General features: G+C 35.6%; 1 protein-coding gene across 1 annotated transcript in view; it reads left to right on the forward strand.

The window, feature by feature from the left end:
* LOC106870717 (U24-ctenitoxin-Pn1a) overlaps positions 1-20,000 on the forward strand; it is a 220,466-nt gene that overhangs the window by 145,925 nt on the left and 54,541 nt on the right. The window contains exon 4 of the mRNA XM_014916885.3: positions 13,894-13,979. Coding sequence (XP_014772371.1) covers positions 13,894-13,979 — 86 coding nt within the window. The remainder of the gene's footprint in view (positions 1-13,893; positions 13,980-20,000) is intronic.

The raw sequence follows: 20,000 nt of genomic DNA on the forward strand, positions 1-20,000 counted from the left end.
ACACACATACACACACACATATACATATGTATATGAATATATGCATATATATGGAGGGAAAGACAGAAATGAATGTGGAAATTATATGTATATATATATATATATATATATATATATATATATATATAGATACATAGTTAGATAGATAGATAGATAGATAGATAGATAGATAGATAGATAGACAGACAGACAGACCGACAGGCTGATAGATAGATAGATAGATAGATAGATAGATAGATAGATAGATAGATAGATAGATAGATAGATAGATATATTGGATCATCTCATAAATAATGTGGTTTTTTCAATCGTATAAACTAAAAGTCAGAGGTGGGCAGGATAAGCTATCTGCATCAACTTGCTAATAAAGCAGGTAGTAATTTTACCTTGGTCTTATTCTTAGTGCAATTTTTTAAGATTGCAGTTCGATTTTAACAGTTATTTTTTCAAATAATGGAAGTGACAAAGGAGCATACTTGGCATATTTTGCTTTATGAATTCAATAAAGGCAACAACACAATGGAAAGTGTGAGGAACATTAATGCTGTATATGGGGATCAGACAAAAAGCATAAACCAGTGTCAATGGTGGTTCCAGAAATTTGTAGCCAGAAAGTACAGCCTAGAAGATGAGCCTTGTCCTGGAAGATCTGTAGAGCTTGACAAGGATGTCCTGCAAACCCTGGTAGAACAAAATTCCATCATAACTGTTGAGGAACTAGCAGAGAAGCTTGGATTTGGTTGTTCAAACATTCACCAACACCTGTGTGCCATTGGAAAAGTCAGAAATTGGGTCAATGAGTTCCTCACAAACTTTTTGAGTCTAATTGCATGCAGAAAGTGAATGTGTGCTAGACCGAATAGTGACTGGTGATGAGGAATGGGTTCTCTATAAAAATGTCAAGCATCAAAGACAGTGGATAGGGAAAGGAGAAACACTGACACCCCGGGCTAAAGAAGGTCTTCACCCATGTAAGGTATTGTTATCTGTTTGGTGGAATATGAAAGGTTTAGTTCACTTTGAACTTTTAAACCCAAACTAAACAATAACAAAGCAGATCTACTGTAAGCAGTTTGAGCAGCTTAGGTCAGTGCTAGAAGAAAAATGACCATTTTTGGATTCAAGACAAAAGGATAATGCTCGGCCACACACAGTGAGGATGACATTCCAAAGACTGGAGCAGTTTGAATGGGAAATGATGCCCCACCCACTATATTCACCAGACCTTGCGCCATCTGATTATTCCACAGTCTTCAAAATCATTTGGATGGAAAAAATATGCATTCTGTAGACAAGGTCAGAGCAGTCCTGGAGGAGTATTTTTTGTCACGGACAAGTGAATTTTGGTAGAGGGACCTTGCAAGTCTACCAGATAGATGGAAGAGTATTGTAGAAAAATGAAGGAGAGTATATTTTAGATCAAAAAAGAACTTTGTTTATCTTAATTTTAAAAAATAAAAGAAGTATAAAAAATCTGCACTATTTATGGGATGACCCTATATATATATATATATATATCATCATCATCATCATCATCATCATCATCATCATTATCATTTAACGTCCATACACACACACACACACACATACACACATATATAAATATATATGGTGTGAGAGATAGATATGGAAGTGTATATGTTATATATATATATATATATATATATATATATATATATATATATATACATGTGGTAAGATATATATATATATATATATATGCTTGTATATATGTGTATATGTAGGTATGTATGCATCACCAACATCATCATCATCATCATCATTTACCATCCGTTGTCTGGTTTGGCATGGTTTCTACAGCTAGATGCTCTTCTTAATGCCTAGTACTTATTCTATTGGTCTCTTTTGCCAAACCACTAAGTTACAGGGACACAATAATCAAGCAATAGTGGTGGACAAACACAGACACAAAGACACACACACACACACATAAATATATATACATATATATATACATGTATATATATATATATATATGTATATATATATATATATATATATATATATATAAGATGAGAGTCAACAACATCATAAGAACCATCAAGGAGAACAAATATAGAGGGGACGGCCACATTGTGTGACTAAACGACAACAGATGGCCAATCAGGGTAACAGAATGGACACGAAGACAATCGAGTAGATCAAGAGATCAACCAAAGACAGGATGGCGAGATGATCTCACCTACTACCTGGGGCCTCCATGGCCACAACTGGTCAGAAACAGACAACAGTGGAAGGAGTTTAGGGTGGCAGGGTAGAAATAGAAATTAATTTCAGTAACTTGGAAGTGTTATTAGAACACCAGATATAATATGTAGATATTCCATCTCTTCGTATTCTAAGTTTAAATCTCTCACACATTAACTCTGCCTTTCACCCTTCCCACGGTTGAAAAACTACCAGTTTAAGGCAGCTGACTGACAGAATCAGTAGATCATCATATGGAATACTTTGTGGTAACTGTTGCAGCTCTTTGCTTTCTGGGTTCAACTCTTGCCACAATCAACTTTACCTTTCGCCTTTCTGAAGCAAATAAAGTACCATTCTAATGTGGAAGACCAGTGGAATCATTAATTCTAACAAATCCACTGAATGGGGTACCTTGTGGTATTTTTTCCAGTTCTTTGCATTCTGTGTTCAAATCGCATTGTTGCTTACTTCGGTGATAGACATCATCCATTTCCTACTTAAATACAACCACCTGGGCCTTGGGCACCTTTATTGTTGGAATCAACCCTGTGCCAAGTATTTGAGCAAGTTCCCCAGTTTGAGGGTTACTTCTCTGCAGCCTTATATAATCTAATACAACTCAAGCTATAGTCACTGTTCTTCCACATAAATCAATAAAAAAAATTAAAAAACAAACATGTAAGTTAACCAGTAAATGACTATCAATTCATCCAGGGTGGTGAAGAGATATGCTTCTCATCTGTTTGATGCAAAAGAGTATGGAAATACATAAGTACCAGCACCGAGTTAACTGTGGCTTTTGTAAGGAAGGAAGGAAGTCTGATTTGATTTCCATGACAACTGGAATGTGATAAAAATCAATGACTGGTGCCATAGGCAAAGAGATGTGCAGTGTGAGCTAGTGTGGATGGTGACGGGGGTGGGGGTGGCGGCGGCGGCGGCGACGGTGACGACGGCAGCGGCTGTGGTTGTGTGGGGGTGATGATGATGACAATGATGATGATGATGATGATGATGATGAAGGTGATGGTGATGATGATGATGATGATGGTGGTGGTTTTGATGGTGGTGGTGGTGGTGGTGGTGGTGATGGTGATGTAGAAAATGATAGACGGTGTAGATGATGTTGATAGTTGAGATGGTTGTGCAAAAAACATACTGAGTTAGTGTTGAGAATGATAACAGAGATGATGGTTGTTAGATGTGATCGAGATAAAGGTTTGTTTCATAAAAGAATAAATAACGGTGAGTGAGACAGAGAAAGAGAGAGAGAGAGAGAGAAAGTCAGTGAGAGAGAGAGAGAAAGCAGTTAGAGAGAGAAAGTTGGAGAGAGAGGAGCGGGGGGGGGGGATACATATTCATCCAACCAAAGCCGGCATTTGGGGGAGAGACAAAAAAAAAAAATGCTATATTGAACTGCTTTGATGATAATGATAATAACAAGGAAGAAGGGTGGAGGTGGATAAGGATGAGGACAATAATTAAGATGCGGATGATGGTGATGACTGAGAAGAATTTTCAACATTGTTATTGTTGTCATCATTAATAATCATTGATATTAGGATCATCATCACCACCACCACCACCACCAACATCATATCATTACCATCACTACCACCAACATCATCATCATCCCCACCACCAACACCAGCACCAACACCACCATCATCATCATCACCATCATCTTCATCACCATCATCATCATTATCCCACAGATCTACCACACATGTCCCTCTGTCTTTCTTGAGGATTTGGTAGACGTAAACTGAAAGGAGCCCCTTGTTTATATATATATATATATATATATATATTTCGAAACGTCTAGTTAGAATAGAGGCAGCTGATGAATAATTCCAAGTGGCTTTCTGTTTTCCTATGTGTTCGTTCCGTTGTCTGTAGTTCATTGTTCTAACGTCCTGTACCCTGATATGCATCTATATACACATGTAGATGTAAGTATATACATATATGTGTGTATACATGCATATATATTCTTTGTATTATATATATATATATATATATATATATATATATATATATATTTCTATTTATATGTATAGGTGAAGTATATTTGCCACTTAAATGTGGCTGACCCCTAAGGGTGGATGTTACTGTTTAGGGGTCAGCCACATTTAAGTGGCAAATATACTTCACCTTGTCGTGCAGTTACTGTTAATACCTCGTTCAGAGATTTAACATTGCTTATATATATATATATATATATATATATATATATATATATATATATATATATATATATATTGTTGTATTGGGGGATGGTCATGTTGGCAGTTTAGCCAATGAAAACACATGCATTATATATTTGTTTTCTTCTAAGCAAAGGACCACTGATGAGGTCACAGAAGTGTGACCAAAGAACTCTGGCCAAAATAAAATTAATATAAAATAAAGCTAAAGCAAGTGTGAACACCAAATATATAGTGCTAAACTGGCAACATCACCATCCCCAAAATACAACAATATCTGTTTCGACACACGAATTCACATCAAGAATCTTGCAAAATGAATATATAAGCATAATATGTGTGTGTGTATGTGTCTATTTGTCACACCATCACCAGCTGACAATCGGTAACTTAGCAGTTCAGCAAAAGCGACTAATAGAATAAGTACTAGGCTTAAAAAGTAAGTCCTGAGTCTGATTTTTTTGACTAAAAATTCTTCAAGGTGGTGCTCCAGCATGGCCACAGTCAAATGACTGAAACAAGTGAAAGAATAGACAAAAGACAGTTGAGAACCACTGGCAAATACTCCATCGAAATTTATGAATGAAAAGCTATCTTTATATATTAAAAAAACTCAATTATTTTAATTAGTTAATTGCTGTTAATTTTAAATTCATTAAAAAAATAACCATCAAATGCTGGGGTTTTAGAAATTGACTATACTCTCTCCTATGATTTGTGACCTTGAGGTCAATGTTTGAAATTCATTTTAGGAATGAGAAAGTGAAGCCTTAATTAGTCAACATTAATTGCAAATTCATCTCTCTTTCACTCACTCACTCACTCACTCTCTCTCTCTCTCACTCTCTCTCACTCTTTCTCTCTGTCTCTCTCTATGTATCTTTTATTCTTTTATCTTTTACTGGTTTCAGTCAATAGATTGTAGCCATGCTGCGGCACCGCCTTGAAGAATTTTTAGCTGACCGAATCAATCTCAGTGCTTGTTTTCAAGCCTGGTACTTATTTTATCAGTCCCTTTTGCCAAACCGCTAGATTATGGGGATGCAAACACATCAACATTGCTTGTCAAGTTATGGTGACAGACAAACTCAGATTCAAAGACAGTCAGACACACACACACACACACATATACAATGGGCTTCTATTCAGTTTCTGTCCACCATATCAACTCAAGGCTTTGCTCAGCCGGAGGATATAGTAGAAGACACTTGCTCAAGGTACCACACAGTGGGATTAAATCTGGAACCATGTGGTTGGGAAGCAAGCTACTTAACACTCAGCCATGCCTGCACATATACATATACACATATACATACACACACACACACACATATATATATATATATGTATGTGTATGTGTATATATATATATATATATATATATATATATATATATATATATATATATACATACACAAATATATATATATATATATATATATATATATATATATATATATATATATATATATATATATATATTATCATCATCATCATCATCGTTTAACGTCCGCTTTCCATGCTTGCATGGGTTGGACGATTTGACTGAGGACTGGTGAACCAGATGGCTACACCAGGCTCCAATCTGATCTGGCAGAGTTCCTACAGCTGGATGCCCTTCCTAATGCCAACCACTCCAAGAGTGTAGTGGGTGCTTTTACGTGCCACCAGCACGAAGGCCAGTCAGGCGGTACTGGCAACGGCAACACTCAAAATGGTGTATTTTATGTACCACCTGCACATACATACATATGTATGTAAAATGTATAGCTAAAGGATAAAGTTCCTTTCCAAATCATATAGACTTGTAGCGCGACCATTTTCTATTATTGCATATCTGAAAGCATTAAGTGGGCTTATATAGGCTCATCACATTAATATGTAATGATTGGTCAACATAGCTAACATGTGAATGTTTGGACATTTATTGAGTCTTGTGTTGTGATTGGTTGAGTGTTATGTGAGAATTGGATCAAATGTCCAATCACGTTGCACATAATGCAATTCAAACAACTAACACATGTGTTCTGGAGCCTCCTTTTTTCCATAATTTAGTGTTACAAATTATTTACAAGTTAGAGGGTGTGAGAGTTTTTAATCAAGGTGAGTTATACAGATTCCTGCCATTTTCACCAGAAAGAAATTATATAACAAAACACACATCACCAACGATGACCCAAGCTGAATTATCAAAATGATAGATGAACAGCAACCACCAGAGTTTGCAATGTTTTTTGCTTTGATCCACTATACCACTTTGCGGAGGAAGTCCCACTGTTTTATAAAGTTAATTTCTTTTGTTACTTCCATGAATGAACACGCAAATATATTATATAATGGCATACATGCTCTTTAGTAAGATCAAGGGAGACTTTATGTACCCATAAAAGACTCATAGGGCTGATTTCCTTGTTTCTATGCCATATATATTCATCCCAGGATTACTCATGAAATGAAGTGTTTTGCTCAAGAACATAATGCATCACCCAGTTCAGGAATTGAAACTACAATCTTGCAATCATGAGTTCAACACCCTAACCACTACATATATAACATATAGAATAGATCATAATCCAAGTGTGCCCTTGCAAAGCACATCTGCATGTACACAGTAATTGAATGTATGTATATAGATGATCTATTTTAAATGAGGCAACTCCTGTCCTGTAGTGAAACATGTGTAAAAAGTAATTAGAAATATACCAAATTTTTCCAAATGTACGATGGGTTTCTTTCAGTTTCCATCTACCAAATCTATTCTCATGGTTTTTGATTAGCCTAAGGTTAAAGTAGATGACACTCACCCAAAATGACATGCGGTGAGACTGCATCCAAAACCATGTGGTCGGGAAACAAACTTCTCACCACACAGCCACAGCTGCATGTATAAGATGCATGACAATAGTTGCTAATTAATCATGTCACTGTTAATTAGGCAGCAGTAGACATAAATTTAGCAGCTATTATTAGACATCTAACAACATATGAATTAGTATATTTACTGTTGTTTGAGAGTTGATAATAGATTTTAATTAGGATAATTACTACTATTCAGGGCAACTAAGAACATGTATAAATTAAGCTAGTTATAGTTAATTAGACAGCTAACAATAGACAATAATTAAGTTACTGATATTAGGAAACAGACGATTTATTTACTGTTATTAGCTAACAATAGAAATCAATTTAATTACATTAATTAATTACATAATTACGTAATGAGACAACTAACAACAGACTATGTTTGTTAGTTATTATGAGTATAGATTTAACAATAGATTCTAATTAAATTAGATTAGTTATCATTATTAGATGGCTAAGAATAGATACTTATTAGTAGACTATTGTTAGAGGTTAACATTAATTAGTATTTTAACTGTAATTAGAGGATAAACAATAGGCAATAATTAGGGTTAGATACTAATATAAAAGAGTCAATAATTAATGCTAGTTAGAGACTAATGAATCTTTTTGTTCAGTAGAATATTACCAACTATTCAATATGTAATATTGATTTTTATTGACTAGATACCCCAAGATCAGATTTTTTTAAGGGTTTTGGTCATTCCTACAAGTTAACCTTAGTATGAGCTCAGAATATAAAAGAATATCTAAATACTACCAAAGCATATTGTCCTTCTGTCTAATGACCTTCTTTCAATATTTGATAAATAGAAAAATTATGGCAGATAGCAGAAGTTGTTGACCATTGAATAAAAAAAATACTATCAGGGTTCAAATCTCAGCTGAGGTTAAATTTCAATTCATCATTATTGATAAAATAATTTATCAATAATATCTTTCATCTTTTACTCGTCTCAGTCATTAGACTGCGGCCAAGCTGGGGCAACACCTTGAGGAATTTTTTGTCAAATGAATCGACCCCAGAGCTTAATTCAAGCCTGGTACTTATTCTATCAGTCTCTTTTGTGAAACTGCTTAGTTATAGAGGCCATAAACACACCAGCACCTGTTTGCAAGTGGTCACGGGGAACAGACTCACACACACACACACACACATACGACAAGCTTCTTTCAGTTTCCATCTACCAAATCCACTCACAAGGCTTTGGTCAGCCTGAGACTATAGCGGAAGACACCTGCCAAGGTGTCACACAGTGAGACTGAACCCGGAAGCATGTAGTTAAAAAGCAAGCTTTTTACCACACAGCCACGCCTATGTCTGCTTAATATATATTTGATCATCATTATTATCAATACCATCACGATCATTCCCATCATTAGCATCGCCATCATCCCCATCTTTGCATTTACTATTATCACTATCATCATCACCAGCATTATGACTGTCATCATATAAATCATCATCGTCATCATCAACATCATCATCATCATCATCATCATCATCACCATTATCGTCTTCATTTTTAACATTCCCACAGTCACCATCACTATCATCACCGTTATTGTCATCATCATCATCATCATCATCATTAGCATTATCATCACCACTATTATCAATACTGAAATCATCATTATCATCATCATCATCATCATCAGCAGCAGCAGCAGCATTTTATTCAATCATTCTCTTCTTCAGAATTCCTTGGTTGTTAACCTTTCCTCAAACTTCATTATCACCATTATCATTATCATCATCATCATCATCATCATCATCACCATCTCCATCATCTCCATAATTAATCATCATCATCACCATTTCAACATCACCTCACTGTCAACAACATTATCATTGCCTTCATCTTCCTCACCACCACCACCATCACCACCACTATCATCATCATCATCATTGCCAATTCTGTCAGACATTAACCTTTCGCAAACTTCAATAGTTCAAAGAGAACATTAACATTAACTAATTATCCCAGTCACTCGTTAAGGAAAACACTTGAAAATATTATGACCACTGGCACTTCCTTTTCTGGGTTACAAAGCAATCACCATCACCACCACCATCATCATCGTCGTCATCATCATCATCATCATCATCATCATCGTCGTCGTCATCATCATCGTAATCATTATCATTTACCCTCACCATCACCATCAACACCATCATCGTCATAATCCTCATTATCATCATCATCGTTGTTAGCAAGAACATCATCATTGTCATCATAATCATCATCACCATCATCATTATGTTCCATATTCTGTCTTCCAATGAAGTAATTCCCCTTGCAACTGTATGCGTTGTGAGTTCAGTCCCACTGTGCAGCACCTTCAGCAAGTGTCTTCTACTATAGCCCCAGGTCAACCAATTTCTCATGAAAGGATTTATGAGTGGAAAGAAATAGTGTGGATGCTCCCCATGTGTGTGTGTGTGTGTGTGTTTGTGTCGTTTTTACTTGTCCATATCCTGTTGGACAACCAGGTTTTTTTTGTTTTTTTACATGCTTCTGTAATTTAGTAGTTTTGGGAAAAAAAAAATATAGTATAAAATGCTTTTTTTAATTAAATCCTTTAAGGTGGTGCCTGTAAAAAGCACCGGTGCTACTGCACGTATAAAGCACCGAACACACTCTGTAAAGTGGTTGACATTATGAAGGACGTCCAATCATAGAAACCAAGCCAAAACACACAACTGGAACCTGGTCCAGCTCCCCAGCTTGCCAGCTCTGGTCAAACTGTCCAACCCATGCCAGCATGGAAAATAGACGTTAAATGATGATGATGATGGTGATGATGATGATGATGATGATGATGATGATGATGATGATGATGAGTGGTGATGGTGGTGATGATGATGATGATGGTGATGATGATGGTGATGATGATGGTGATGATGATGGTGATGATGATGATGATGATATGAGTTCACTTTCCAACTACTTGGTTCTAGGTTCAATCCCTCAATCCCACTGAGTGGCACTGTGGGCAAGTATCTTCTACTAAAGCCACATGCTGAACAAAGGCGTGTGAGTAGATTTGATTGATGGAAACTGAATGAAGGCCATCATATTTATATATACATATAAATATATATATCTCTGTATAAGTATATATCAGGTCATCCCATAAGTTCTGTCCGATTTTACCTTTTTTCAAAATTGAATGGAATTTAATAGTATTTTAGAATGTCCAATGGAATTAAAATTATTAAACTAATTAAATATTATTTTACATTTAAACTAATTAAATATTATTTTACAGAATAACAGAATTAAAATTTCTTTGATTAAAACCCTTTCTAACATGGAAGTATCCAAAGAGCATTTGAGGCACATAATGCTTTAGGAGTACAAAAAAGAAAACTCTGCAGCCGAAGCAACTCAAAACATATGAGAACGAATGCTTGAATGAAAGAACTTGCAGAAGATGGTTTGCAAAATTCAGAAGTAAAGATTTCAGCCTTAAAGATGAAGATTGAACAGGACGTCCAGTTGAGTTTGAGGATAAGCTCCTTGAGGCATTACTTGAAGAAAATGCTGCATTATCAGTTGAAGAATTGGCAGTAAAGCTTAGTTCAAACCATACAACTGTTCATCATCATCTTCAATAACTTGGAAAGGTTCCTAAACTTGGAAAATGGGTGCCTCATGAATTGTCCGAAAGCAACTGCAAATCCTGAGTTCACATCTGCTCTTCTCTCCATTCTTGCGAACTCATTTCACCCTTTTTGGATAGACTTGTGACTGATGATGAAAAATGGATCTTCTATCGAAATCTTAAATGTCGTAAACAGTGGCTTGGTAAAAGGGAAAAAGCTCAACCGCAACCGAGAAGGGAACTTCATGGAAAAAAGGTTCTTCTCTCTATCTGGTGGGATTGCAAAGGAGTAATTCACTTTGAATTGTTACCAACTAATGCAACAATCAATGCTCAAGTCTACTGTCAGCAATGAGAGCATTTCCACCAAGCTTTGAACAAAAAAAGTCCCGCTTTAGTGAAATGAAAAGGAGTGATGTTTCATCAGGACAATGCACGACCCCACACTGCAAAGATCACATTATAGAAGATCGAAGAGCTTAGTTGGGAGAAAATTCCTCATCCACCTTATTCTCTCGACCTTGCTCCTTCAGACTACCAATTTGTTTCGTAGTTTACAGAATCATTTGGGGGACATAATTTTCGCAAGCCAGGAGGAGATCGAAAGTGACATTCCAGAGTTCTTCGCTTTGAAACCAAAAGAGTTTTATATTGATGGAATAAAAAAAGCTTGTAAATAGATTGAAGGAAGTCATAGATAATCAGGGAAAGTACATTGATGATTAAATTTCAATTAAATATAACATTTGATCACTTGTTTTCTTCATTCAAAAATCGGGCAGAACTTATGAGATGACCTGATATATATATATATGTATGTATGTATGTATGTAAGAGTGGATGGAGAAACACAAAATTAGCACACAACTCATTAGGCTGGAGATACATGTATTCAGTAACAGTTTGACTCAGCTCCATTTGACTTAACTCTTTTGTTGCTTATTTCTGTCAACACATACTGCCTTTGTTTCAATTGATTTTTAAAATAATGAAGTATTTAGTAAAATAACTTTCTCATTATTAAGCTGGAGTCTGGAATAATTTAGCATAAAATTGGAAAATTATATATATGTATGTATGTATGTATGTATGTATGAATGTATGTATGTGTGTGTATGTATGTATGTATGTATGTATGTATGTATGTATGTGTGTGTGTGTATGTATGTATGTATGTATGTATGTATGTGTGTGTGTGTATGTATGTATGTATGTATGTATGTATGTGTGTGTGTGTATGTATGTATGTATGTATGTATGTATGTATGTGTGTGTGTGTGTATAGGCTGCGTAAGATATTTGAGGAAAGATTTATGTTTATAAAAAAACAGATATATAATAATAGATAATAATTTTATTTATGAAAAAATGCTATGAGGATAAAAATAAACCTTCTTTTCTATAATATTATTCAATAAAGCCACCTTCAGCTTCAACAAATGCTTCTATATGAGATCTAAATCATCTACATGCTCGAATCAAGTGGTCTTGGTTCATTTTGGACATTACTCTGGCCATGGCAGCTTTTAAAGAATCTTTGGTGTTATGGGTGTGTTCATTGACCTCTCTCACAACAACACGCCACATGTAATGGTCCAATGGATTGAGATCTGGGGAATTAGGAGGCCAAATGTTAGGGGTTATGTGGTCATCCATTCCTGTTACTAGAGTCATGTGTGATAGGGCAGTCTTACTGAAACACACATGGCCTTTCATTGCATATACTGTCTGTCCAGGGCTTAATTATTTCCAGGACCTCAATGTAGGTGAAAGAGCTAACTCTAAGGCCTTGTGGAAAGTTGTAAGGAAGCATCACATGCCCTTCATTGCTGACAACCCTTAAAACAATGACAGTTGCAGGAAATTTTGTATGCATAACACTTGAACTTCAGAAGGGTCTGCACATAGCCATCTGTCATTTCTTCTGTTAACTTTTTGATCTTGGTCAAAGTTTTTCTCGTTTGAGAAAAACGAAATCAAATCTTCTTCTGCTGGATTTTTCAGTTTAAGAGCCTTTTGGATTTGCTGTAGTGATTTTGTTTTGCTTTTTCTGGCAAATTGGCCTTTCCTCATCATATAAGACTTATAGCTAATGTCTTTGTAAAAAACATTTCTGACTGTTCCTTCTGACACGTGGAGATCTTTTGCAATTGACCTCATGGTCTTTATAGGATTATAATCAATGGTCTGTTGAACTTGTTGGATAAATTCAGGTGTTCTGATGATTTCAGAGCGTTTAGAATGCTTTTTCTGCTTTGATACTGGTGACATGTTTCCATCTTCAGTCTCTAACTCCTTACAAACTTTGTAGATGAAAGATCTGGCAACTTTTAAAAATTGAGATATTTCTAAATCGCTATGCTCAGCCTTTATGACCACAATAACAACATGCCTCTTCATTTCTTGAGGGTCAGCTATTATCATTTTCTGAACCAAAGATTATACAGAGTTAGCAAAAAATGCAGTAATGACCCCAAAAGGTATGTCCTCAAATACGTGACACACCAAGTGTGTATATATATATATATATATATATATAAATGATTATATATATATATATATATATATATATATATTATATATACATATATGCATATATACATATATGTACATATATATATATATATATATATATATATATATATATATATATATATATATACATAGATATATATATGACAGGCTTCTTTCAGTTTTCATTCACCAGATCCACTCACCAGGCTTTGGTTGGTCTGAGGTTATAGTAGGAGACACTTGCCCAAGGTTCCACGCAGTAGGACTGAACCTAGAACCATGTGGTTGGGAAGCAAGCTTCTTACCATTCAGCCATACTTGTACCTATGAATTTTTTAATCTGTCACTCATAAAAATGAAAGATATGCATTAAACATGTTTTTATTATTTGCATCCTTCTGTATAGCTAACAAATGCATGCATACCTTGCACTCATGCAGGAAACATCTCTAATTTGACTTATGGTCCTCTATGTTCTGCCCTCTTTCAGATGTTACTGTGCAGATGAATTTGGTGCCCCTATCACAGATGTTGATATCAGTTTGGAAGAGGTCAAGAGAACAAACATGAACTGTAGTAAGTATACAACACATTTTGTATCATGGACAATAGGGTAAACAAAGGGGTCAGTATTTACAGCTTTCTCACAGTGAATAGTCAATCACTGCCCTTCACTGTGTATCTCATGGTGAACATGAGAATAAAGTGTCTGAGCAACTTGGGAAGAATAAATACCACAAGGTATTTCTGTTTGACACACTGGTTTTCCAACAATTTTCTTACCAGTAAATATGCATATATATGAGTATTTATGTGTTTGTGTATGGGTATATGCATTTTGCATGTGTCTATGTATATATGAATATATTCCACCCAATGAAGCACCCACACACAGCTGCTGGTGAAAAATATTCAACTATACAGATGCAGGAATGGTTGTATGGTAAGAAGCTTGCATCCCATCCACATGGTTCTGGGTTCAGTCCTACTATGTGACACCTTGGGCAAATGTCTTTTATTATAACCTCAGGCTGACCAAATTCTTGTGAGTTTGGTAGATGGAAACTGAAAGAAGCCCATTATATATATGTGTGTGTGTGTGTGTGTGTGTGTGTGTGTGTGTGTGTGTGTGTGTGTGTGTGTGTGTGTGTCTTTGTGTCTGTGTTTGTCCCACCCACTACTGCTTGACAACTGGTGTTGATACGCTTACATGCCTATAACTTAGCAGTTGAGCAAAAGAGACTGATAGAATAAATACCAGGCTTTAAAAGTAAGTCCTGAGATCGATTTGTTTCAATAAAACCCTTCAAGGCAGAGCCCCAACATGGCCACAGTCAAATTACTGAAACAAGTTAAAGAATAAAAGACTAAAAGAATATATATAGTTATTGTAATGAATAATCTTCTGTAATGATACATGAATATAAACACAGCAACTTAAAGCTATTGTGCAATGCAAAAACAAATGCTGTGACCTGCTACTAAACCCTGATATCCTCTATCCTTGTAGTAATCTTATGCAGAGAGGAGTTTCACATGTTTATCCCACCCTGGAATATACCCTACTGTAAGATAACATGTGGTAGCCAAATTACTACATAAGAGCTCTTAATTGCACATTGCATTTTCCCCCAAATTGAATTAAATTGTATCAAATATATATATTAGAAATTACTATTTTGATGAAATGAGAAAGTATAATGGTTACCCAATGCTTAGAATTTCATATGAATTCATGTTTGTTTGAATTCTAATCAAATATTAAACTTTCTTATTTTGCCAGACAATGAACTTTTATTTAGCAACATTTTCACAAGAAAGAAATTAAAAACATTAAAAGTATAAAAGATTAAATTATTGATAAAAACAAAATGCCATTGTCCTTCAATTTTCTTCTGGTACTGTATATACTAGAAGAACTGACAGAATCTGTATGTGAGAACGGAATAAAACAAAAGATTTAATTTATCTTTTTATCATAACATGATGATAGAATAAAAAGTTAAACTAAATCACCTGCTCTCTATCCTGCTCTCATATATATATATATATATATATATATATATATATATATATATATATATACATATATATATAAATTTTTATATATATACATATATTCAAATTTCTGTGTGTGTATGTGTGTGAGTGTACGAGGTACTGAAAAGTTCCTGGATTTAAAAGAAAATACTAGAGGATCATTTATTTATGATTTTTTTCAACATATTCCCCTTCTCAGATTCACACACTTACTGCCAGTGGCCCTTCAGTTGTTCTAAATGCTGTAAAAGAACTTGGAAAGTTGAGCCTCCAGCCAGGCCTTTTGTGATACCCTTAAAGCCAGGAACTTTTCTGCATCCACTCATGTATATATACATATATATAAATATATATATAGAGAGAGAGAGAGGGAGAGAGAGAGAGAGAGAGAGAGAGAGAGAGAGACAGACAGACAGAGACAGACAGACAGAGACAGACAGACAGACAGAGACAGACAGACAGACAGACAGACAGACAGACAGATAGACAGAGAGTGAGAGAGAGAGGGGGGATCATACATGTTGTATGCATCAGGACATATACTCAATATAGTGCATGTAGATTTTCAGCGTCCCCTTACTGGCACTTGTGCCGGTGGCATGTAAAAGCACCCACTACACCCTTGGAGTGGTTGGCGTTAGGAAGGGAATCCAGCTGTAGGAACTCTGCCAGATCAGACTGGAGCCTGGTGCAGCCATTTGGTTCGCTAGTCCTCAGTCAAATCGTCCAACTCATGCTAGCATGGAAAACGGACGTTAAATGATGACGATGATGATATATATATATATATGAGTGTAGAAGATGTTTGTAAGCCATTCAAGATCACAAAAAGACCGTTAGTTTCACTTCAATATTTAAATTTAATTTGTGTCAAATTATTTTTGTTCCTTTAAAACCGTGACCTGTTTAATGACAAAGTGTCATGCTGCATCTCCAAGTGCTGCAACATGAAGTTTTGTCAGTGGACAGGTCGTGGTTTCAAAACAGTGAAAATATTTTGACACAAATTAAATGTAAATGCTGAAGCAAAACTAACAGTTTTTGTGTGCTCTTGAATGGCTTTTAAACATCTTCCATGCTGCAATTGTTTTTGTTTCAGTACGTGATCTCAGATCAAGTCACTTGCTATGCAAGTACATCTTCCTACATATATATTATCATCATCATCATCATCGTTTAACGTCCGTCTTCCATGCTAGCATGGGTTGGACAATTTGACTGAGGACTGGCGAACTAGAAGGCTGCACCAGGTTCCAATCTGATCTAGATATATATATATATATATATACATATATATATATATATATATATATATATATATATATATATATATTGTCAATCCATTGTTACTATTTTGTTCTAAAACTACTTAAAACAAATAAAAGAATAAAAGAATATATATATATACATACACACACACATATACATATACATACATACATATATATATATATATATATATACATATATATATATATATATATATATATATATATATATATATATATATATATATATATATATATATATACACATGTTTTTTCATTCTTTTATTTGTTTCAGTCATTTGACTGTGGCCATGCTGGAGCAATGCCTTTAGTCGAACAAATTGACCCAGGACTTATTCTTTGTAAGCCTAGTACTTATTCTATCAATCACTTTTTGCCAAATTGCTAAGTTACAGGGATGTAAACACACCAACATCGGTTGTCATGCAATGGGGGGGGGGGGACAAACACTCACACACACAAACATATGCACACATATACATACACACACACACACATACATATATATATATATACGACGGGCTTCTTTCAGTTTCCGTCTACCAAATCCACTCACAAGGCTTTGGTCAGCCCGAGGCTATAGTAGAAAACATTTGCCCAAGATGCCATTCAGTGGGACTGAACCCAGAATCATGTGGTTGGTAAGCAAGCTCCTTAGCACACAGCCACTTCTGCAGCTATATGTATATAAATATATAATACCCAGAAAGCAACTACATACTGCTGCATTATCTACCTATGGAAACATGCATTGCTGAATATCTAGTTGCCTTAAGCTATGTGTTTTGGATAAATGGATCTATATGTTCACTCTATTTGCTTCTTTCCGTTGTGCTGTCTTGCATTACTAAGTCATCGTTTTACATCCAGATACCCCTTCTTGTCTCTAACCCTTGTTTGTTTTTCAAGTAAAGGATTTTTCATTCCACTCACCTTCAAAAGTGCAGGGTTAACAGACCATTTTGTCGACAGGGATTGTCAACAAGCATCACCATTTGTAGTTTGGCTACCTATTCAGACAAGGTGGTGAATGCAAATGTTCACACAGACACACACATGCACACAAACATATAAACACACGTGTGTCTATATATGTATGGCAAGTGTCTATGCTGTCTATGAAATTCATAATGATGAAGATGATGATGATGATCATGGAGGGTAAGGGGGGAGGAGGAGGAGGAGGAGGAGAAGAAGGAGGAGAAGAAGAAGAAGAAGAAGAAGAAGAAGAAGAAGAAGAAGAAGAAGAAGAAGAAGAAGAAATGGATGGATTTGAATGAAAAACAAGAATTTAACAAAGAAAAAGAAAGAGAAAAATGAAAAAGGAATGAATTGAAGGTGAAGAAAAATGGGGAAAGAAGGGAGCAGAAAAAGGTTTTGGAGTAAATATTAGCAAGAAACCCTATAAAACTGTGATTTATTTTAATGATGATGAATCTATTACATGATGTAATCTAAGAAATGAAATAGTCATAAGATCATTCAGATAACATTAATTATTGATTATTTCTGTTAGGTTAGTTAGTTAGATGAGCAATATGTTTATTAATTAGAGAAATATATTTACTGAGAGAAACAGAAATTTCATATTTGAATACAGTGTATATCTAAAGAGATATAACATTCAATAGCTTAGGTGGAAGATATATGACAAATTTCTTTTAGTTTTCATCTACTAAATCCATTTACCTGGCTTTGGCCAGCCTGGAGCTCACCTAAGTAGAAGACACTCATTCAAGGTGTTGTGTAGTGGGATTGAACTTGAGATTACATGGTTGGAATGCAAGTTGCTTTAACCACCAGTTATACCTGCATCTATATCATATTGTTAATTTAGTTAAACAAGTCATTAAAATCAGTTCACACATTGAAAGCAATATTCTAAGGTGACAAACTGGCAGAATCATTAGCATGCCAGGCAAAATGCTTAGCAGCATTTTGTCTGTTTATACATTCTGAGTTCAAATTCCACCAAGCTTGACTTTGCCTTTTATCCTTTTGGGGAAGATAAATTAAGTACTAGTGGAAAACTGGGATTGATGCAATTGACTTACACCCTGCCCCAGACTTGCTGGCCTTGTACCAAAATTTGAAATCAATATTTATTAATGGAAGCTTTGGAAATTCCACACTGCATAAACATTCTTGATCCTATTTTGTAGTTTAGATATAAATGACTTCCTAACATTGCTTCATTATGTTTAATGATTTTTATGGTCTCTGGTTTTGTTCCTTACTTAAACTTGTTGAAAGCCTCACACTCAAACTTGCTTCATCATGTAGATTTCAATGAAGGTGACAAGCTGGCAGAAACATTATAACTGGTAGAAACATTATAAGGCGGTGAGCTGGCAGAAATGTTAGCAAGTCGGGCGAAATGCTTAGCGGTATTTCGTCTGCCACTATGTTCTGAGTTCAAATTCCGCTGAGGTCGACGTTGCCCTTCATCTTTTCGAGGTCGATTAAATAAGTACCAGTTATGCACTGGGGTCAATATAGTCGACTTAATCCCTTTGTCTGTCCCCCTTGTGGGCAATAAAGAAATAAGAATCATTATAACTGGCATTCTGTCAGTTACAACAGCAAGGGTTCCTGTGGATTCAATCAAAGGAACAGCCTGCTCATGAAATTAACATGCAAGTGGCTGAGCACTCCACAGATATGTGTACCCTTGATGTAGTTCTCAGGGAGATTCAGCATGACACGTGACAAGACTGGCCCTTTGGAATACAGGTACTACTCATTTTCACCAACTAAGTGGACTGGAGCAATGTGAAATAAAGAGTCTTACTCAAGGACAGAATGCATTGCTGGGAACTGAACCCATGACCTTACGACTCTGAGCCAAATACCCTAACTGCCAAACCACGTTCCTTCACAGAAACATTACAGCATTGAGGAACAACGTTTTAGGGTGCATGTTCCAGCCCTTTACATTCTGAGTTCAAATCCTGCAATTTTATAGTAGAAAATATCTTCTACTATAAAAAAAGGAACCCCTTCAGTTATGAATGACCATGGGATTGCACCTAGAAAGTTCCCCTCCAAGGCACAAGTCCAGGCAAGATTGTTTATGGAAGACCAGTGGTCACCCATGCATACCAACGTCCTCTCTCCACACCACTGATATTATCCAAGGGAAGGGCAAAGGCCGATACAGCTTGGCACCAGTGATGTTGCAACTCATTTCTACAGGTGAGTGAATTGGAGCAATGTGAAATAAAGTGTCTTGCTCAAGAACACAACATGCAGGTTGGTCCGGGAACCA

The sequence above is a fragment of the Octopus bimaculoides genome, chromosome 16 (assembly GCF_046866305.1).
Source record: "Octopus bimaculoides isolate indiv1 chromosome 16, ASM4686630v1, whole genome shotgun sequence".
Taxonomy (NCBI): Eukaryota; Metazoa; Mollusca; class Cephalopoda; order Octopoda; family Octopodidae; genus Octopus; species Octopus bimaculoides.